The sequence below is a fragment of the Stenella coeruleoalba genome (genome assembly GCF_951394435.1).
Source record: "Stenella coeruleoalba genome assembly, chromosome: 12".
Taxonomy (NCBI): domain Eukaryota; kingdom Metazoa; phylum Chordata; class Mammalia; order Artiodactyla; family Delphinidae; genus Stenella; species Stenella coeruleoalba.
The window spans coordinates 21,876,431-21,900,158 of record NC_137158.1 but is presented as its reverse complement, the minus strand read 5'-3'; the positions used below and the strand labels follow the sequence as shown (position 1 = coordinate 21,900,158).

General features: G+C 41.7%; 1 protein-coding gene and 1 pseudogene across 3 annotated transcripts in view; both read right to left on the bottom strand.

The window, feature by feature from the left end:
• Positions 1-15,642, bottom strand: part of ZNF292 (zinc finger protein 292) — a 208,738-nt gene extending 193,096 nt beyond the window's left edge. Inside the window, exons 1-2 of one of the 2 annotated variants that reach the window (XM_079938618.1) lie at positions 15,261-15,642; positions 13,895-13,963 (exon numbers count right to left, since the gene is read on the bottom strand). In XM_079938618.1, coding sequence (XP_079794744.1) covers positions 13,895-13,947 — 53 coding nt within the window. In that variant the 5' untranslated portion in view covers positions 13,948-13,963; positions 15,261-15,642. Of the gene's footprint in view, positions 1-13,894; positions 13,964-14,185; positions 14,574-15,260 lie in introns of those variants that run through there. The other variant, XM_079938617.1, reaches the window with a different exon arrangement.
• Positions 15,643-15,764: 122 nt separating this feature from the next.
• LOC307195236 (N-alpha-acetyltransferase 40-like) lies at positions 15,765-21,955 on the bottom strand (annotated as a pseudogene). The gene is made up of 2 exons: positions 21,951-21,955; positions 15,765-16,570 (listed from the first exon to the last, which is right to left on the bottom strand). The product of its transcript is annotated as an N-alpha-acetyltransferase 40-like (transcript).
• Between the last annotated feature and the right edge of the window lie 1,773 nt (positions 21,956-23,728).

Below are 23,728 nucleotides of genomic sequence, written 5' to 3'. Positions count from 1 at the left end.
ATAAGGTTACCAGGTGATTTTTCAGTGGAAACTCTGCAGGCCAAAAGGGAGTGGCAGGATATACTTAAAGTGATGAAAGAGAAAAACCTACAACCAAGATTACTCTACCCAGCAAGGATCTCATTCAGATTCAATGGAGAAGTCAAAAGCTTTTCAGACAAGCAGAAGCTAAGAGAATTTAGCATCACCAAACCAGCTTTACAAATGCTAAAGAAACTTCTCTAAGCGGGAAGCACAAGAGAAGAAAAAGACCCACAAAAACAAACCCAAAACAATTAATAAAATGGTAATAGGAACATAAATATCGATAATAACCTTGACTGTAAATGGATTAAATGTCCCAACCAAAAGACACAGACTAGCTGAATGGATACAAAAACAAGACCCATATATATGCTGTCTACAAGAGACCCACTTCAGATCTAGGGACACATACAGACTGAAAGTGAAGGGATGGAAAAAGATATTCCATGCAAATGGAAATCAAAAGAAAGCTGGAGTGGCAATACTCATATAAGACAAAATAGACTTTAAAATAAAGATTGTTACCAGAGATAAGGAGGGACACCACATAATGATCAAAGGATCAATCCAAGAAGAAGATATAACAATTATAAATGTTTATGCACCCAACATAGGAGCACCTCAATACATAAGGCAAATGTTAACAACCATGAAAGAAGGAAACGAGATTAACACAATAATAGTAGGGGACTTTAACACCCTACTTACACCAATGGACAGATCATCCAAACAGAAAATAAATAAAAAACCACAAGCTTTAAATGACACAATAGATCAGATAGATTTAACTGATATTTATAGAACATTCCACCCAAAAGTGGCAGAATACACTTTCTTATCAAGTGCACATGGAACATTCTCCAGGATAGATCACATCTTGGGTCACAAATCAAGCCTCGGAAAACTTAAGAAAACTGAAACCATATTAAGGATCTTTTCTGACCATAAGGCTATGAGATTGGAAATCAATTACAGGAAAAAAACTGTAAAAAACACAAATACACAGAGGCTAAACAGTGTGCTACTAAATAACCAAGAGATCACTGAAGAAAGAAATTTAAAAATACATAGAAACAAATGACAATGAAAACACGACAACCCAAAACCTATGGGATGCAGCAAAAGCAGTTCTAAGAGGGAAGTTTATAGCAATTCAATCTCACCTCAAGAAACAAAAAAAATCTCAACTAAACAATCTAAGCCTACACTTGAAACAACTCGAGAAAGAACAAAGAAAACCCAAAGTCAGTAGAAGGAAACAAATCATAAAGACCAGAGCAGAAATAAATAGAAACAAAGAAACAGTAGCAAAGATCAATAAAACTAAAAGCTGGTTCTTTGAGAAGATAAACAAAATTGATAAACCCTTAGCCAGACTCACCAAGAAAAAAAAGGGAGAGGAGGTAAATCAAAAAAATTAGAAATGAAAAAGGAGAAATCACATCTGACACTGCAGAAATACAAAGGATTATAAGAGACTACTACAAACAACTATATGCCAATAAAATGAACAACCATGAAGAAATGGACAAATTCTTGGAAACGTACAATTTTCCAATACTGAACCAGGAAGAATTAGAAAATATAAACAGACCTATCACAAGTAATGAAATTGAAGCTGTAATTAAAAATGTTGCAACAAACAGAAGTCCAGGACCAGATGCCTTCACAGGCGAATTATATCAAACATATAGAGAAGAACTAACACCAATCCTTCTCAAACTCTTCCAAAATATTGCAGAGGGAGAAATACTCCCAAATTCATTCTACAAAGCCACCATCACCCTGATACAAAACCAGAAAAAGATATCACAAAAATAGACATTATAGACCAATATCACTGATGAACATAGATGTAAAAATCCTGAATAAAATACTAGCAGACAGAATCCAACAGCACATTAAAAGGATCATATACCATGATCAAGTGGGATTTATCCCAGGGATGCAAGGATTCTTCAATATACACAAGTCAACAGTGTGATACACCATAATAACAAAATGAAGAATAAAAACTATATGATCATCTCAGTAGATGCAGGAAAAGCTTTTGACAAAATTCAACACCGATTTATGACAAAAAACTCTCCAGAGGGCTTTCCTGGTGGCGCAGTGGGTGAGAGTCTGCCTGCCGATGCAGGGGACACGGGTTCATGCCCCGGTCTGGGAAGATCCCACGTGCCACAGAGCGGCTGGGCCCGTGAGCCATGGCCACTAGGCCTGCGTGTCTGGAGCCTGTGCTCCACGACGGGAGAGGCCACAACAGTGAGAGGCCCGTGTACGGCAAAAAAAAAAAAAAAAATCTCTCCAGAAAATGGGCATAGAGGGAACCTACTTCAACATAATAAAGGCCATATATGACAAACCCAGAGCAAGCATCATACTCAATAGTGAAAAACTGAAAGCATTTCCACTAAGATCAGGAACAAGACAACGATGTCCACTCCCACCACTCTTATTCAGCATAGTTTTGGAAGTCCTAGCCACAGCAATCAGAGAAGAAAAAGAAAAAAAAAAAGGAATACAAATTGAAAAAGAAGAAGTAAAACTGTCACTATTTGCAGATGACATGATACTATACATAGAAAATCCTAAAGATGCCACTAGAAAGCTACTAGAAATAATCAATGAATTTGGTAAGGTTGCAGGATACAAAATTAATGCACAGAAATCTCTGGCATTCCTATACACCAACAACGAAAAATCAGAAAGAGAAATTAAGGACACACTCCCATTTACCATTTCAACAAAAAGGATAAAATACCTAGGAATAAACCTGCCTAAGGAGGCAAAAGACTTGCACTCAGAAAACTATAAAACACTGATGAAAGAAATCGAGGATGACATAAACAGATGGAGAAATATACCATGTTCTTGGATTGGAAGAATCAATATTGTGAAAATGACTATACTACCCAAAGCAATCTACAGATTCAATGCAATCCCTATCAAATTACCAATGGCATTCTTCACAGAATTATAACAAAAAATTTTACAATTTGTTTGGAAACACAAAAGACCCCAAATAGCCAAAGCAATCTTGAGAAAGAAAAACAGAGTTGGAGGAATCAGCCTCCCCGACTTCAAACTATACCACAAACCTACAGTAATCAAGACAGTATGGTACTGGGATAAAAACAGAAACACAGCTCAATGTTATAGGATAGAATGCCCAGAGATAAACCCACACACATATGGGCACCTAATTAATGACAAAGGAGGCAAGAACATACAATGGAGAAAAGACAACCTCTTCAATAAGTGGTGCTGGGAAAACTGGACAGCTACATGTAAAAGAATACAATTAGAACACTACCTAATGGGAGGAGCTTCAAGATGGCAGAAGAGTAAGACGCGGAGATCACCTTCCTCCCCACAAATACATCAGAAATACATCTACATGTGGAACAACTCCTATGGAACAACTACTGAATGCTGGCAGAAGACCTCAGACCTCCCAAAAGGCAAGAAACTCCCCACGTACCAGGGTAGGGTAAAAGAAAAAAGAAAAAACAGAGACAAAGAATAGGGACGGGACCTGCACCAGTGGGAAGGAGCTGTGAAGGAGGAAAGGTTTCCATACACTGGAAGCTCCTTCGTGGGCAGAGACTGCTGGTGGCAGAGGGGGGAAGCTTCGGAGCCACGAAGAGAGCGCAGCAACAGGGGTGCTGAGGGCAAAATGGAGAGATTCCCGCACAGAGGATCGGTGCCGACCAGCACTCACCAGACCAAGAGGCTTGTCTGCTCACCCGCCAGGGCGGGCGGGGCCTGCGAGCTGAGGCTTGGGCTTTGGAGGTAAGATTGCAGGGAGAGGACTGGGGTTGGCTGCGTGAACACAGCCTGAAGGGGGCTAGTGAGCCACGGCTAGTCGGGAGGGAGCCCGGGAAAAAGTCTGAAGCTGCTGAAGAGACAAGAGACTTCTTGTCTCTTTGCTTCCTGGTGCGCGAGGATAGGGGATTAAGAGGGCCACTTAAAGGAGCTGCAGAGACGGGCGCGAGCCACAGCTATCAGCGCGGACCCCAGGGACGGGCATGGGACGCTAAGGCTGCTGCTGCCGCCGCCAAGAAGCCTGTGTGCGAGCACAGGTCACTATCCACACCCCTCCCGGGAGCCTGTGCAGCCCGCCACTGCCAGGGTCCCGTGATCCAGGGACAACTTCCCCGGGAGAACGCACGACGCGCCGCAGGCTGGTGCAACATCACGCTGGCCTCTAACACCGCAGGCTCGCCCCACATCCGTACCCCTCCCTCCCCCCGGCCTGAGTGAGCCAGAGTCCCCGAATCAGCTGCTCCTTTAACCCCGTCCTGTCTGAGCGAAGAAGAGACGCCCTCAGGCGACCTACAGGCAGAGGCGGGTCCCAATCCAAAGCTGAGCCCCGGGAGCTCTGAGAACAAAGAAGAGTAAGGGAAATTCCTCCCAGCAGCCTCAGGAGCAGCGGATTAAAGCTCCACAATCAACTTGATGTACCCTGCATCTGTGGAATATCTGAATAGAGAACGAATCATCCCAAATTGAGGAGGTGGACTTTGGGAGCAACGATATATATATTTTTTTGCCTTTTTCTCTTTTTGTGAGTATGTATGTTTATGCTTCTGTGTGTGATTTTGTCTGTATAGCTCTGCTTTTACCATTTGTCCTAGGGTTCTGTCTGACCGTTTTTTATTTTATTACTTAAATTTTTTTTTCTTAATAATCATTTTTTAGTTTGATAATATTATTTTATTTTATTGTACCTTTCTCTTTCTTTCTTCTTTTTCTCCCTTTTATTCTGAGCCGTGTGGAGGACAGGCTCTTGGTGCTCCAGCCAGGCATCAGGGCTTTGCCACTGAGGTGGGAGGGCCAAGTTAAGGACACTGGTCCACAAGAGACCTCCCAGCTCCACATAATATCAAATGGCAAATATCTCCCAGAGAACTCCATCTCAATGCTAAGACCCAGCTCCACTCAATGACCAGCAAGCTACAGAGCAGACAACCTATGCCAAACAACTAGCAAGACAGGAAGAAAACCCCATCCATTAGCAGAGAGGCTGCCTAAAATCATAATAAGGTCACAGACACCCCAAAACACACCACCAGATGTAGACCTGCCCACCAGAAAGACAAGATCCAGCCTCATCCACCAGAACACAGGCACTAGTCCCCTCCACCAGGAAGCCTACAGAACCCACTGAACCAACCCTAGCCACTGGGAAAAGACACCAAAAACAATGGAAACTACGAACATGCAGCCTGAGAAATGAAGACCCCAAACACAGTAAGTTAAGCAAAATGAGAAGACAGAGAAACACACAGCAGAAGAAGGAGCAAGATAAAAACCCACCAGACCTAACAAATGAAGAGGAAATAGGCAGTCTATCTGAAAAAGAATTCAGAATAATGATAGTAAAGATGATCCAAAATCTTGGAAGTAGAATGGAGAAAATACAAGAAACGTTTAACAAGGATCTAGAAGAACTAAAGATCAAACAAACAGAGATGAACAATACAATAAATGAAATTAAAAAATCTCTAGAAGGGATCAATAGCAGAATAACTGAGGCAGAAGAACGGATAAGTGACCTGGAAGATAAAATAGTGGAAATAACTACTGCAGAAAATAATAAAGAAAAAATAAAGAAAAGAACTGAGGACAGTCTCAGAGACCTCTGGGACAACATTAAATGCACCAACATTCGAATTATAGGGGTCTCAGAAGAAGAAGAGAAAAGAAAAGGGACTGAGAAAATATTTGAAAAGATTATAGTGGAAAACTTCCCTAATGGAAAAGGAAATAGTTATTCAAGTCCAGGAAGCACGGAGAGTCCCATACTGGATAAATACAAGGAGAAACACGCCAAGACACATATTAATCAAACTACAAAAAATTAAATACAAAGAGCAAATATTAAAAGCAGCAAGGGAAAAACAACATGTAACACATAAGGGAATCCCCATAAGGTTAACAGCTGATCTTTCAGCAGATACTCTGTAAGCCAGAAGGGAGTGGTAGGACATATTTAAAGTGATGAAAGACAAAAACCGACAACCAAGATTACTCTACCCAGTAAGGATCTCATTCAGATTTGATGGAGAAATTAAAACGTTTACAGACAAGCAAAAGCTAAGAGAATTCAGCACCACCAAACCAGCTTTACAACAAATGCTAAAGGAACTTCTCTAGGCAGGAAACACAAGAGAAGGAAAAGACCTACAATAATAAACCCAAAATAATTAAGAAAATGGTAATAGGAACATACATATCGATAATTACCTTAAATGTAAATGGATTAAATGCTCCCACTAAAAGACACAGACTGGCTGAATGGATACAAAAACGAGACCCAGGGCTTTCCTGGTGGCGCAGTGGTTGAGAGTCCGCCTGCTGATGCAGGGGACACGGGTTCGTGCCCTGGTCCGGGAGGATCCCGCATGCCGCGAAACGGCTGGGCCCTTGAGCCATGGCCGCTAAGCCTGCGCGTCTGAGCCTGTGCTCCGCGGCGGAAGAGGCCACAGCAGTGAGAGGCCCATGTACCGCAAAAAAAAAAACAAAAAACAAAACCCATATATATGCTGTCTACAAGAGACCCACTTCAGACCTAGGGACACATACAGACTGAAAGTGAGGGGATGGAAAAAGGTATTCCATGTAAATGGAAATCAAAAGAAAGCTGGAGTGGCAATTCTCATATCAGACAAAATAGACTTTAAAACAAAGACTATTACAAAAGACAAAGAAAGACACTACAAAATGATCAAGGGTTCAATCCAAGAAGAAGATATAAGAATTGTAGGGCTTCCCCGGTTGTGCAGTGGTTGAGAGTCCGCCTGCCAATGCAGGGGACACGGGTTCGTGCCCCGGTCTGGGAAGATCCCACATGCCACGGAGTGGCTGGGCCCGTGAGCCATGGACGCTGAGCCTGTGCGTCCAGAGCCTGTGCTCTGCAACAGGAGAGGCCACAACAGTGAGAGGCCCGCGTATAGAAAAAAAAAAAGAATTGTAAATATTTATGCACCCAACATAGGAGCACCTGAATACATAAGGCAAATGCTAACAGCCATAAAAGGGGAAATCGACAGTAACACAATCATAGTAGGGGACTTTAACACCCCACTTTCACCAATGGACAGATCATCCAAAATGAAAATAAATAAGGAAACACAAGCTTTAAATGATACATTAAACAAGATGGACTTAATTGATATTTATAGGACATTCCATCCAAAAACAACAGAATACACATTCTTCTCAAGTGCTCATGGAACATTCTCCAGGATAGATCATATCTTGGGTCACAATTCAAGCCTTGGTAAAATTAAGAAAATTGAAATTGTATCAAGTATCTTTTCTGACTACAACGCTATGAGACTAGATATCAATTACAGGAAAAAATCTGTAAGAAATACAAACACATGGAGGCTAAACAACACACTACTTAATAACCAAGAGATCACTGAAGAAATCAAATGAAAAACTACCTAGAAACAAATGACAATGAAAACACAACGACCCAAAACCTATGGGATGCAGCAAAAGCAGTTCTAAGAGGGAAGTTTATAGCTATACAAGCCTACCTTAAGAAACAAGAAACACCTCAAATAAACAACCTAACCTTACACTTAAAGCAATTAGAGAAAGCAGAACAAAAAACCCTCAAAGTTAGCAGAAGGAAAGAAATCATAAAGATCAGATCAGAAATAAATGAAAAAGAAGTGAAGGAAACGATAGCAAAGATCAATAAAACTAAAAGCTGGTTCCTTGAGAAGATAAACAAAATTGATAAACCATTAGCCAGACTTATCAAGAAAAAAAAGGAGAAGACTCAAATCAATAGAATTAGAAATGAAAAGGAGAAGTAACAACTGACACTGCAGAAATACAAAGGATCATGAGAGATTACTACAAGCAACTCTATGCCAATAAAATGGTAAACTTGGAAGAAATGGACAAATTCTTAGAAATTCACAACCTTCCGAGACTGAACCAGGAAGAAATAGAAAATATGAACAGACCAATCACAAGCACTGAAATCGAAACTCTGATTAAAAATTTTCCAACAAACAAAAGCCCAGGACCAGATGGCTTCACAGGCGAATTCTATCAAACATTTAGAGAAGAGCTAACACCTATCCTTCTCAAACTCTTCCAAAATGTAGCAGAGGGAGGAACACTCCCAAACTCATTCTACGAGGCCACCATCACCCTGATACCAAAAACAGACAAAGATGTCACAAGAAAGAAAACTACAGGCTAATATCACTGATGAACATAGATGCAAAAATCCTCAACAAAATACTAGCAAACAGAATCCAACAGCACATTAAAAGGATCATACATTATGATCAAGTGGGGTTGATTCCAGGAATGCAAGGATTCTTCAATATATGCAAATCAATCAACATGATACACCATATTAACAAATTGAAGGAGAAAAACCATATGATTATCACAATAGATGCAGAGAAAGCTTTCGACCAAATTCAACACCCATTTATGATAAAAACTCTCCAGAAAGTAGGCATATAGGGAACTTTCCTCAACATAATAAAGGCCATATATGACAAATCCACAGCCAAAATCGTCCTCAATGGTGAAAAACTGAAACCATTTCCACTAAGATCAGGAACAAGACAAGGTTGTGCACTCTCACCACTATTATTCAACCTAGTTTTGGAAGTTTTAGCCACAGTATTCAGAGAAGAAAAAGAAATAAAAGGAATCCAAATTGGAAAAGAAGAAGCAAAGCTGTCACTGTTTGCAGATGACGTGATACTATACATAGAGAATCCTAAAGATGGTACCAGAAAACTACAAGAGCTAATCAATGAATTTGGTAAAGTAGCAGGATACAAATTTAACGCACAGAAATCTATTGCATTCCTATACACTAATGATGAAAAATATGAAACTGAAATTAAGAACACACTCCCAATTACTACTGCAAGAAAAAGAATAAAATATCTAGGAATAAACCTACCAAAGGAGACAAAAGACCTATATGCAGAAAATTATAAGACACTGATGAAAGAAATTAAAGATGATACAAATAAATGGAGAGATATACCATGTTCTTGGATTGGAAGAATCAATATTGTGAAAATGACTCTACCCAAAGCAATCTACATATTCAGTGCAATCCCTATGAAACTACCACTAGCATTTTTCACAGAACTAGAACAAAAAAGTTCACAATTTGTATGGAAACACGAAAGACCCCAAATAGCCAAAGCAATCTTGAGAAAGAAAAATGGAGCTGGAGGAATCAGGCTCCCTGACTTCAGACTATACTACAAAGCTACTGTAATCAAGACAGTATGGTACTGGCACGAAAACAGAAATAGAGATCAATGGAACAGGATAGAAAGCCCAGAGATAAACCCACGCACATATGGTCACCTTATCTTTGATAAAGGAGGCAAGGATATACAATGGAGAAAAGACAGCCTCTTCAATAAGTAGTGCTTGGAAAACTGGACAGCTACATGTAAAAGAATGAAATTAGAACACTCCCTAACACCATACACAAAAATAAACTCAAAATGGATTAAAGACCTAAATGTAAGGCCAGACACTATAAAACTCTTATAGGAAAACATAGGCAGATCACTCTATGACACAAATCACAGCAAGATCCTTTTTGACGCACCTCCTAGAGAAATGGAAATAAAAATAAACAAATGGGACCTAATGAAACTTAAAAGCTTTTGCACAGCAAAGGAAACCATAAACAAGATGAAAAGACAGCCCTCAAAATGGGAGAAAATATTTGCAAATGAAGCAACTGACAAAGGATTAATCTCTAAAACATACAAGCAGCTCATGCAGCTCAATATCAAAAAAACAAACAACCCAATCCAAAAATGGGCAGTAGACCTGAATAGACATTTCTCCAAAGAAGATATACAGATTGCCAACAAACACATGAAAGAATGCTCAACATCATTAATCATTAGAGAAATGCAAATCAATACTACAATGAGATATCATCTCACACTGGTCAGAATGGCCATCATCAAAAAACCTACAAACAATAAATGCTGGAGAGGGTGTGTAGAAAAGAGAACCCTCTTGCACTGTTGGTGGGAATGTAAGTTGATACAGCCACTATGGAGAACAGTATGGAGGTTCCTTAAAAAACTAAAAATAGAAGTACCATATGACCCAGCATTCCCACTACTCGGTATATACCCTGAGAAAACCATAATTCAAAAAGAGTCATGTACCAAAATGTTCATTGCAGCTCTATTTACAATAGCCAGGACATGGAAGCAACCTAAGTGTCCATCAACAGATGAATGGATAAAGAAGATGTGGCACATATATACAATGGAATATTACTCAGCCATAAAAAGGAACGAAACTGAGCTATTTGTAGTGAGGTGGATGGACCTAGAATCTGTCATACAGAGTGAAGTAAGTCAGAAAGAGCAAAACAAATATCATATGCTAACACATATATATGGAATCAAAAACAAAAAAAGAAAATGGTCAGAAGAACCTAGGGGCTAGGCAGGAATAAAGATGCAGACCTACTAGAGAATGGGCTTGAGGATACGGAGAGGGCAAAGGGTAAGCTGGAACAAAGTGAGAGAGTGGCATGGATATATATACATTACCAAACGTAAAATAGATAGCTAGTGGGAAGCAGCCGCATAGCACAGGGAGATCAGCTTGGTGCTTTGTGACCACCTAGAGGGGTGGCATAGGGAGGGTGGGAGGGAGGGAGATGCCGGAGGGAGGAGATGTGGGGACATGTGTCTGTGTGTGGGTAATTCACTTTGTTATAGAGCAGAGGCTGAAACACCATTGTGGAGCAATTATACTCTAATAAAGATGTTAAAATAAATTAATTAATTAAAAAAATAAGTGTTAACATGGTGTAAATTGCACCCAGAATTACATTAAATAATTTATGCCAAGTAAACATGAGAGAGAAAAAAAAAAGAACACTACTTAACACCATACACAAAAATAAACTCCAAATGGATTAAAGACTTAAATGTAATACCAAACACTATAAAACTTTTAGAGGAAAACATAGGAAAACACTCTTTGACATAAATCTCAGCAAGATCTTTTTTGACCCACCTTCTAGAGCAACAGAAATAACAAAAATAAACAAATGGGACTTAATTAAACTTAAAAGCTTTTGCACAGCAAAGGAAACCATAAACAAGACAAAAAGACAACCCTCAGAATGGGAGAACGTATTTGCAAATGAAACAATAGTCAAAGGATTAATCTCCAAAATATACAAACTGCTCATGGAGCTCAATATCAAAAATACAAACAATCCAGTTAAAAAATGGGTGGAAAACCTACACAGACATTTCACCAAGGAAGACATACAGATGGCCAAGAGGCACATGAAAAACTGCTCAACATCACTAATTATTAGAGAAATGAAAATCAGAACTACAATGACATATCACCTCACGCCGGTCAGAATGGCCATCATCAAAAAATCTAGAAACAAGAAATGCTGGAGAGGGTGTGGAGAAAAGGGAACCATCTTGCATTGCTGGTGGGAATGTAAATTGATACAACCATTATGGAAAACAGTACGGAGCTTCCTTAAAAAACTACAAATAGAACTACCATACGACCCAGCCATCCCACTACTGGGCATATACCCTGAGAAAACCATAATTCAAAATGAGACATACACCACAATGTTCATTTCAGCACTGTTTACAATAGCCAGGTCATGGAAGCAACCTAAGTGTCCATCGACAGGTGAATGGATAAAGATGTGGCACATATATACAATGGAATATTACTCGGCCATAAAAAGAAAAGAAATTGAGTTATTTGTAGTGAGGTGGATGGACCTAGAGTCTGTCATACAGAGTGAAGTAAGTCAGAAAGAGAAAAACAAATACTGTATGCTAACACATATATATGGAATCTAAAAAAAAAAAAAGGTACTGATGAGTCTATTTGCAGGGCAGGAATCAAGAGGTAGACATAGAGAATGGACTTGATGACATGGGGTGGGAGGGCGAAGCTGGGGCAAATGAGAGTAGCACTGACATATATACACTAACGAATGTAAAATAGTTGGCTGGTGGGAAGCAGCTGCATAGCACAGGGAGATCAGCTGGGTGCTTTGCGATGACCTAGAGGGGTGGGATAGGGAGGGTGGGAGGGAGGCTCAAGAGGGAGGGGATATGGGGACATGTGTATACATATGGCTCATTTGCCTTGTTGTGCAACAGAAACAAGTATAGTATTGTGAAGCAATTATACTCCAATAAAGATCTATTAAAAAAATAGTAAAAAAAAAATTTTGTGTAGCATATTTGAAGGTTGCTAAGAGAGTAGATCCTAATAGTCCTCATCTGAAGAAAAAAATTCAATAAATAATAATTAAATAATTATTTAAATAATATTAAATTATTAAATAATATTTAATCATTAAATATTAAATAATATCTAATCATTAGATGATGTGGTGAGCATTTTTATTAAGCAGATGCCCTTCAATATTCCCTCTATTTTTTCCTCAATGACCTTTCATCATCCAGCACACAAGCAAGATAATTACTGTTTTAATATAAAGATTTGAGTCTGTTCAACTTGAGACTGTCAATTCTGTATTTACTACACTAAGCTTCTAGTTTTCAAAATAAACAAATGACTGGCTTGTAGTCAGAAACTACTTATATCTAACTGACCTGCCTATGAGACACCTGCTTTTTAAAGGCAGTGTTTCTTACTTCAATTCATTTTGGCATTACATGAATAGTTTCTGAAACCCTAGTGGAAATATATCCTTCAGAGGAGAGGTCCAGTATTTCACTCCAGATTCCACTGAGAATATTAAATTTTTTTTTTCAGCTGAACAAAGTATCTTTTATTTGTGACATACAAGTACAACCAATGAGGGAATTCCTGGCAATCCAGTGGTTAGGACTCCATGGTCTCACTGCTGAGAGCTCGGGTTCAATCCCTGGTCAGGGAACTAACTAAAATCCCACAAGCCACACGGGGCAGCCAAAACAAACAAAGAAAAAACAAAACAAAAAGCCCCCCAGGAAAACAAAAACAAAAAACCCCAAAAACCAAATACAGGACTTCCCTAGTGGCGCAGTGGTTAAGAATCTGCCTACCAATGCAGGGGACACGGGTTCAAGGCCTGGTCCGGGAAGATCCCACATGCCATGGAGCAACTAAGCCCATGTGCCACAACTGCTGAGCCTGTGCTCTACAGCCCGTGCTCCACAACAATAGAAGCCACCGCAATGAGAAGCCTGCGCACTGCATCGAAGAGTAGCCCCTGCTCACTGCAACTAGAGAAAGCCCACAAGCAGCAACGAAGACCCAATGCAGCCAAAAATAAATAAATAAATAGATGAAAACAAACAAAAAACAAATACAACCAATGCAAAAAGAGGTCATTTTCCCCCTTTTCTTCCAGTGATAACAAGTTGCTAAAGAAAAAAATATATATATCAAGAAGGAGTTTATATTCAAAGTTTCCTCTAAAAAAAACAAACCAGGAAGGGTTAAAAAAAGAACCATAAACATGTCATACACACATCTGACATCAACGAAAATAACCTGAAATACGGTAGATACAGCTAAAAAAAAATCTCAAAATTAATATTTTAACATCCCCCAAAGAAACAAACAAAAAATCCTGGTACAAAAGGCCTGCTATGTTTCTCAAAACCAAGACATTGGGGAAATGGAGAAAGATTGATAGTTGAGAACTGAATGGGCTCAAAACCAACAACGGGGTGACCTGCAGGTCTCAGGCAGCCCCTCCCCCGACAGCAGCCCTTGGAGGCAGCTGGACCACCAGGGCCCAGCACAAAGCACCCATCTACCAGCGGGCTCGCTGCCAGGTACCCAGGGAGCAGAAAGAGAGAACGTACACTGAACTCACCTTATGTGGGATTTACGCTGGGTTCCCTTTCGGACACCTTTAGTGGGAGGCATCAGAAATCCATGATCTCTAAAAAAAAAAAAAAAAAAAGTTTACTTTAATAAACTTGTTTTGGTTTTTAATGGAAAAAAAGAAAAGAAATCCATGATCTAATACAGTAAATATTTATCATCCTGTGTCCTTTGAGAGACAGCAGGGATCAGAGGAAAATATTTTCCTAAATATGCTTCTGTTGCCCCATGATTTTTGGAATGAGCCCTCCCATCCCCTCCCAGTCATTAAAATTCTTACCCTTGGGTAAAATCCCCTGGGAGCCAGCAGGGTAGGGGCAAAGGTGGGCTTATTCCTGTGTAAAGCTGCAAGGCCACGTCCACTGCTGGCTGGTCAAGAGCAACGCACAGCGCAGGGCTGGGCCGGGGGAAGGAGGCCGTGTGTACAGGGCCCCCCTGCACAGGCGGGAACGGGGGTGGGTGTGGAGGAGGCGAGGCGGGGGGCGGAGCGGGGGAGAAGCAGGAACAGCTACCGGGAGATCTGCCAGCACGGGCGGCCCGAGAGAGGGCAGAGGGTGGGACGTGAGCAGACAGCGGTCAGAAGGACGGACAGGCCTCCTCGTGAGCAACCTCACGAAGGCAGAATCTTTGGGACACTCCCTAAAGCAGAGCTCAAGGTTGTCCAAGGGAAGGCATTAGGTGCTTCTTCCTGGATAAGGATTTGGTCATTTTCTTCCCTGGAAGGGGAACAAGGGAAGAGATCGCCCTAGAGATCAGGGCGAGTTTAAACTCTCTCTATCCCACGAGAGGAGAGGAAGACCTTCTCCTGACTCCCACCTGCTGCCACAGGTGATACTGGAAAGAAAAGCAGCTGTTTGGCCACTGAGAGGCGTTCCTGCTGCAGCCTGCGCTGCCAGCCAGGGCAGTGGCACTGGTGGCTCTGTGTGGCAGCGAGGGGCCAGGCTGGGGAGTGCGGGCAGAGGGGCCTGCTGCTGGCTGGAGGCTCTCTAAGCAGGCGGGGGGATGGGCGGGGCGGTGGGGAGGGATACCCACCTTCAGAGAGCTATCAGCGCCAAGACAGGAGAGGAAACAGCACTAAATATGCCAGGAAAGAGGGGCCATTTTGGGGGAAGACGAGGGGCTCCCTGATGTTATTCTCCCCTTGAGAGTAAGAACTTGGGTATCTGGGGTGGCGTGAGGGGCAGAAGCAGAAAGAGTGGTGAGAGGTGGCGGAGAAGAGCAGGCAGAGCCTCCGGCTGTTTTCTATGAAAGAAAAACTCGAGTCACTGCCATGAGATCAAGAGATTAAGGTCAGGATGTAGCCAAGTCCAAAAGCCCGGAGAAGCCATAGTCCCCGTGGTAGGCCCCATTCACACCTGGTCCTGGTCCTCTCAGCCCCTCACTGGCAGCAATGGAGTGAGGGAGACAGCCTTCCTCCCTGAGTCATCTGGTCCCCTGGCACAGCTCTGCTCTAACTGTGGATCCATAAAAGCACAGCCATAAGGAGCTCTCTCGCTTCTTTGTGTCGCGGCACCAAAGACCTTCCCAAGGTCTCCATCCGAGCATCCCATCCATGAAACGGGAGGCTTTCCGAAGCCTCTCTCTACGCCTAAAAGCCCAAATCTACACCGAGTCCATTCCTCTTTGGGAAGCAGCCAGACCCTGACCCAGGGGTCCAGAACTTTCAGAAAGGCGGGTATAAACACTCCATTGTCCAACTGTGAGCGTGTGCTGGTGGTGGTGGCGCCGGCGGGCTTCTCAGGCATTCCGCTGGAGGAAAGTCGAGGAACCCTACGCGGAAGGGTTCTCACTCTCGCGAGAGCCGAGAGCCGAGTGAGCGGGCGGCCACTATGAGAGCATGCGCCTTGTGCCCAGGCATCCACCGGCTCTTCCCACAGCATCCCGTGCACTCTGCTCCGTCCTGGCCTCCTGCTCTTCTAGGAGAGAGCGGGAGGGGCAGCGTGGCCCTCTCCTCCCCAAGGTTCTGTGCTCTCAGGGTGCAGCCTGGCACGGGGAGGGCTGAGGAGGCCACAGCTCTGAGGGCACCTGGTAAGCGGCCTGAGGCCAGGGAGAGGACGGGCCTGAGAGAAGTGTTCTGGCTTGGGAGTGCAGGGACAGCAGCCACCAGAGTGCCCGCCCGCGTGGGAGTGCTGGCTGTGCCCAGACTTCGTCCTCCGGCTCGGGACCCCATTGGAGCAGCATCCGGACACGCTTGGGGGAGAGTCGTCGATTTCACATTGCAGCGCTTCTCTGAAGAACCTGTAGGCGCCACGATTGTGCTTACATACAGCTAACATAACTTCCTCTGTGTGCTGCTGGCCGTGATCTGCTGGATTGTATGAGGAGCTTGCCCAGGCCTTTCTGCCGCACCTTGCTCTCCATCTGGACTTCGTAGTGGTACAGGACTTCGTCCCTGCACACCACGTCAAACCGGAAGAGAGGAAGGGCGACATGGACCGAACTGTTTTTCCCAAGCGATGAGAGGTAATCCATCATTTCCTTGTGTTTCTCTCGGTCCTTCCAGCCCCAGTCGCGTCGCTCATACATGGTTTACATGTTGGTCAGGTTGAAGGCCCAAACAGTGACTGGCTCCAGGCCAGACACTCGCTTACATTCAATGAAGACATTTAACCCATTCCCATCATATTTCTTGAACGCTGGGAAAGCCTCTAAAGGGTCTCCAAGCCTAGTCTCTTAAAGCTCTTTTGTCTTTTAATTCCCCCAAATGCAACAAGCATAAAAACGGCAGGAAGGAAAACTTAGAAATAACACCATCTGTAGATTTTACTCTGAAAATGTTAAAAGGATCCTCCCCCAGCCTGTTTGTTTGCAATGAGTCTCCACTGTAGTTGTCAGTGTTTTTAACATCCAAGAATCTTATTGTTTTTTTTTAATTTTAACCGTCTTTTTTTGGTTTTAACCAGTTTTTAAATTGAAGTATAATTTATCAGTTGTCACGTTTTTGCCTCCTCACTGATTGATGAGAAAAATAATTCAGTACGAGTTTTGGTATGGAGGTGGATTTCAGTCTGGAAATTTATTGGGAAGTCTATCCAAATGTCCTAAAGTTAAGCAAGAATAGTCATTAAATATGCAAAAATAAAAATATCATGTGGTAGGAATCAGAAAAAAATAGATGCCATAATAATTATAGCTATAATAGCATTAAAACAATGATTTTTATCAGTGACATAAACCAACGGTTTATTTTGGATGGGCTACAACTTAGTTTTATGGTTCTCCCTTGTTCAATTTTGGAATCTCTAGTACAAAAACTACAGATATCTGGGGGCTTTGATCCATGATGAAACCAAATAACTGTCCAATTTCTGTTGAGATGGATTGAAATTTGAATACTATTTTTGTGGCTATAGTATGCCACCTGCTTGGTGTATTAAAAAAAAAAAGAAAAACTCTTGTTCTGCTTGAAAGCTTTCATTGTTTCACTACATTTCAAGTAACTTTGCGAGTAAAAGATGCTGGACTTTGGTGCTTGTATTTCAACCATTAGGAATACATTGCAGAGATAGGAGAGCTGAATATTAGTAAAACCCAGCTGGTGAAAATTATTGCACTCCCATTCTCCCATTTATGAGACAATTTCTTAAATCTCTGAATTGGTTTCCAGACTGCAATCCCATAATCCCATTGTGTTTAGGAAAAAATGAAAGATCTGGCAGTGGCCAATTTAAAAAAGGGATCATTGGAGTTGAAGGCAAGGGGTGAGGAAAATAGTAGGCTATTATTTGAAATCTCATGGTGTGTCAGTTAGCTCTTACTGAATAACAAATCACCCCAAAACTTAGTGGTTTAAGACAACAGCCATTTATTTGATTCTTGTTTCTTTGCATCGGGAGTTGGAATGCACAGGGTGATTCTTCTGGTTTAGGCTGGCTCTCACTTACTGGCAGATAAAAGACTGCAGTTAGCTGTTGGTCAGCTCTGCTTTCGGGGGTGGGGGTAGCTCTTGGCTTGGGTGGCAAGGCTGACTGGACCACATGCCTTTAGTCATCGATAGGTTTGTTTGGGCTTCTTCATATGGTGGTGGTGGTGGTGGTGGTGGTGGTGGTGGTGGTGGTGGTGGTGGTGGTGGTGGTGGTGGTCTGAGGGGAAGCCCCAAAGCACAAGTGTTTTTCAGTCCTTGCATCATGTTTGCTAGCATCTTGTTGGTTAAACATGCCTTATGGCCAAGTTCAGAGTCAAGTTTGAGGGCGCTCAAACTTCCATGACAAAGAGGGTATGAATACAAAGAGATGAAGCATGTGTGGCCATTTTTCCAACCTACTGCATATGGTTTATTGAGTAAGATAAACCATTGAATTACATGGGGAATCCTGACTGTATAATTTTGGCACAACTCAAAATCTGTCATGTAAAAAAATGTTTTGGAGATTTGGTCAAAGACAGGTTATGTTCAGCTAAAATTAATACTTTGTCCAAAAACTTTTGGGAACGTCGTTTGGCTGATCAGACATCATGAAATTCAGTCCGAAGGGGTTATGAGCTCTCTCTGCTCAGAATCACTGTAGTCTGTATTAGAAAATGCTGAGAATTGCTGCTTGGGTTCTAGAATGGCTATTTTAGATAATTCAGTGCAACCCATCCTATCCTTTTGTGTGTAGAATTTTATTAAAAGTATGTATTTTTAGCTTATATGCTTAACGTGTGTATAATTATAGCACAGATGAGTTTTAGTGAAGCAGTAGTCGTAAAGGCAAGTTAGAATACAATATTGTAGTTCTCAAGGGTTGAGAATTATTGATTCAGAGAGCTGAAAGAGGCATTTTTCCATCACTGCCTAATATTAGAGTGAGGCCAGAGTGTGACCCCTATCACTCACTTTTGGAAAGGGGCAGAAACTGCTCCTAGGTGATAGGATTCATCTAAAAAATAAAATACAATCATATTCCCCACCCCATCTATTCTAGCCCACTCTACCCAAAATTTTGCTTTAGTATTTCAGGAAGTTCAAGAGGTTTGAATTTATTTGGTTTTAAGAAAAGAAACTGATTTAGTTCTTATCATCTAAATAATTAGCACCAATGTACATAAACTAAAGTTAAACTGTTTTCCAGTTAGTATGTCAAATAAGAGCTTTCTTTTCTGCATTAAAACTTCCCTAAGTGACTCTCTTTGACTACTGCCCAGTGACTCTTTCTATCTCTTTTAAGGAATTTGTCAATTTTCAACCCTCTTTTTATGTTTCTTTCTTGTTGTCACATACCTGTTGCTCCAGAATTGGTTTGTGATGTCAAGCATGAATAGAATGCTAGATGCAGCACAGCCTCAGTAATTAGCATTACTTCAGAGGAGTGATTTGAAGCAGTGAAAGGTTTGAATTCAAGCTACTCTGAAGAAAAAAAAATTTATCAAATGATGTTTCCACACTCTGTTGAGCTCTTTGGATGTTTAAAAAAACAGTGAAAGTCAGCGGTACCTGACTTGAAGGAATTGGCACTCCATTTCAAAACCTGCTTATGAAAAAAAAAAAGAGACTAGGAAGGAAAACTGTACTGCATAGCTACAGTGGGTGGAATGGATCTTGAAATTCAGAGATGAGCAACTCCATAAAAATTACTAGGAAAATTAGTCTTTCTTCAAGGAAGCAGGACTTGAGTGAAACTTATAGGAAGTGGAAATTCTCAAAATGAAAGTGAGGAATTGAGACCCTAAATCATAGCTGTTGGAGCCCTAAGGTTGGGAAGCATCTCTGTTTCCTAGATTCTGCTTTTAGAATTCATTCCAAGATCCTGAAGTGCTAAGGACAGAAGGGGCAAGCCAGCCCTGCAAGCCAGGGTCAAACTAGCATGGGATGTCCAAGGGCCAGAAGAAGAAGAGGTTATACTAGGGAATAATTGGAGCCAGTGCTGGGTACATAAATAGAGCTGGATTAAGGAGGGCCTTGATTATCCAAATGAGGATCTTGAGTGTGATTTGTATACAGTAGAGACTCAGAATTGTTTGAAAAGAAATATATATATTTAATGTTAAATATATATTTAGTATTAGAGCACTGAACTTACAGTTATTTGACTGAAGATGGGCAAGGAGTACCTGAAGGGGGAGCCCACAAACTGCTTTTACGACCAGATAACGGTAATTAGTAACCAGCTCATTATTTATATACCAATGGCAGCAGTTGAAATTTTTTCTCTATTGGTTCCCCAATTCTGCAATCTTGTTAACAGTTGCAATTGCCTCAGTAATATTTTTTGCATATATGGTACCACTGGAAGCTTCAGATTCCCCAGTTCAAACAACGCCAACTTCAAATTAGTGGTATCTAACTCAATAAACCATTACTTATGTTGAATGGTTATCTTAGAACTCTGAAGAGCTAGACAATAGAAATTATGCATTTTGATCTCAGGCTGTCTTAACATTAATCAGTGTGCTGTTATTACCAAAAAGGTAGTGTTATAGACAGAATTGTGTTTTCCTCTTCCCCAAATTCATATGTTGAAGCCCTAACCCTTAAAGTGACTGTATTTTGGAGGGCTTTTTGGGAGATAATTAAAGTTAAAAGAGGTCATAGGGGTGGGGCCATGATCTGGTAGGATCGATGTCTTTATAAGAAGAGAAAGAGACACCTAAGAACTCTCTCTGTGTGAGCAGAGAGGAAAGCCATTGAGGACATGGTGAGAAGGGGACCATCTACAGGTTGGGGAGAGAGATCTCACCAGAAACTGAATTTTCCAATGCCTGGTCTTGGACCTCTAGCCTCCAGAACTGTGGGAAAATAAATTTCTGTTGTTTAAGCCACCCAGTCTTTGGTGCTTTGTTATGGCACCCTGAGCAGACTAATACAGACAGTCACCCTGAAAATGAAGGACATTAGGCATGTGTGCTGGGGCTTACAGCTGCTTAATATGCCTTCTTGTCCATAACCGATTTCTAGGCATAGGAAGCATCTAGGGTTGCAGGTTTCCATTAGAATTACTTTAAAGAATGTGAGGTTCCAGATCTTGACTTTGTCATCCTCGTGTACATACAGCTCTCAAGTGTCAGGGGATCATTTCTTGACAAAACCTTAGCAAGGGCTATTGTAAATTTTGATCATGGGTGAGAAATTCATGAGAAAATTTCTCTGAGGAAGACTGCACTTTTGTGCAGATGAGAGTAGTTATGTTTCCTAAAACAGAGTATTGATTCACAGGTTCTAATTTAAGTTGGTGAGTGACTGATCTCTTGACAATGCAGGACTGACACATCTATTTGTGTAGTGAGTAGATTGCCATTTGGCTGATGGGCGTTATTTGATACTATGCCAACAAGCCCTTTCTCCTGAACAGACCTGCGTTGCAATTTGCATTTTGTATAATAGTTGGTTTCTAGGGAGAATCAATATGATTTTGAAAGGTGATTCTCACCTACGTTTCCTAGCAGTCTTTCAGGTTTTCCATTCCCTTAAAAATCAATTTGTGCGATTCTAAGGTTAAAGCTTTCTGTCAGAAACTATTTGTGCCACAGGAGGCATAGTAATAATATTGCCTCCCTCCCTCCCTTTCAAAATGCTACCTGTTTTAATCTCTTGGTAATACAAAAAAATCTATTAATTCAAGCAGAACCTATTAAGATGTCTTGTTTTCAGTGTTTTAAAAAATGTTGTTTTAGGGGCTTCCCTGGTGGTTCAGTGGTTAAGAATCCGCCTGCCAGTGCAGGGGACACGGGTTCGAGCCCTGGTCTGGGAAGATCCCACATGCCACGGAGCAACTAAGCCCATGTGCCACAACTACTGAGCCTTTGTGCCACAACTACTGAAGCCCGTGTGCCTAGAGCCCGTGCTCTGCAACAAGAGAAGCCACTGCAATGAGAAGCCCGTGCACCACAACGAAGAGTAGCCCCCGCTCACCGCGACTAGAGAAAGCTTGCGTGCAGCAACGAAGACCCAATGCAGCCAAAAATAAATAAATAAAAAATGTTGTTTTAGTAGGATACTTACTGTAGTTTCAAGATCAGTTCTGGTCATTTGGAACTGAAGCAATTCTGCCTTACCCGGTGTGATTGCAGCCCGGAATTGGTGTTCTCTGTCATAACCAGATTATGCCTAAATGCTGGTTCTTTACCTCATGGCTCATTTTATGGACTTTTCAGACAGCCTTCCTGCTCCCTGGCCAAGAGGCTTCAACATTTCCTGAAGTTGGCTATGTGTGCCCTGGCTGACCCCTTTCAGCCTCTTTCTGCATGGCTCACCCCATCTCTCCAGCCATCCCCTGAGACAGGGTCCCTCAGAGGTCACTCAAGCCTATCTTCTGCTGTGCCCACTCTAGCCCTTAGGAAACATGTCCCCTCCACCAACTGTGGGTGCAAGCGCAGCTTTCTTCATCCCAGCCTTCTCTTCTTGCCCTGCAGTCCAAAGGCATTCCAGCCAGCTTCTCTCTGTAAGATCTTCCAGATAAGAGCAGGCCCCAGTGTCTGCACTCTCCATCCGCAGAGGACATGGGTTAAACTCTTTCCCAGGTGCCAGGCAGACTAACACACACCTGCCTCTCAGCAAACATCCCCCTGGGGCGCCCTCCTCTGAGGTCCACCCTTCATCCTCCATTCTGTCTGAGTAGTTCTCTGGAAGCTCTGTCCTTTGGCTGAGGGTGGGAGTGGGGACTCCTCTAACAGGTTGGGGTGGGAATATAACACTGACAGTTCTGTTCAAAGACCTCACCAATAACCTCAAGTAATTTCTTAGTTTCCTTTCCAATATCCTGGCGATTGGTGAGGTGTAAAGGATTATAGTTTTCAGCTTTTTGGATGCTTCTTAGCCAGTCCTGAATGTGTATTTGGCACTTCTCTTTAGAATGTAGGGACATATGACACCTATTCATTTCAGCTGAGATTAGGAAAAGTCCCATTTAACATTCTATTATAAGAAGAATGATTGGAATTGAGAAGCGGAGGGAATCAACATAAGACTGATCACGATGAAATCTAAATATAAGCCATCAGCAACTTATAATCAAGGTAGAAAAGCAGGACAGAAAAATATGTTTTATAATTGTGAGCATTGCAATGCATGATACTAGGGACAACTAAGAACAGATAATAAATACACCATATGCTACCTAGGCCCCTATTTTGAGAGCTTTTTATAGGACATGTACATGAAGTGCCAAACTACAGGGAACATATTAAAGAGTACAGCTTAGCAAAGCATTCACATCCATCAAGCAGCATTTGATTCTTAGGTTTATTGTGTCACATCTAAGATAATGAGATTGTTAATTGAGTTTACCTTTAAATATGTATATATATAAGTGAGTGAAGGAAGTGCACCAAAATTTTGTAAATAACAGTGAAAATTTGATAGAACCGTTAGCAGTTATTCTTTTTATGCTCTTAAAATAATTTTTTATTTTAGAGTAGCTTTAGATTCACAGAAGAGTTGCAAAGATAATACAGTTAGTTCCCATGTATTCCATACCAAACTTACAGGATTATAGTGAGAATTAAGCATGAGAAGTGCCTGGAACTTGGCTAGAACTCAATAAATGTTTTAACTACTATTATTATAAGTGGTAGTAGTAATATTCTGGCAACATGATATAGATGAGGAGGTAGATGAACCTGTGATTCGTCTGAGACCGACACAGTAGTTTAGAGTAACTGAGATAATGGTCAACATGAACTGTGGAGATGTTCCCAAGGTTGATAAGACTCCTTGGGTAGAGTCAGACAACAGTTGGAACCTTGGCCTCTGTGGGCAGATAGGAAGGGCTCAGTCTATGGGCAGAGCATCAGAGCTGGGGATCCTCAATCACACATGGGCATGAGATCTTGCTCCCTGTGGCTTATTAAGCATCCATCCGTGTTATGGGCTAAATTGTGTCCCACCTCCAAGATTCATATATAT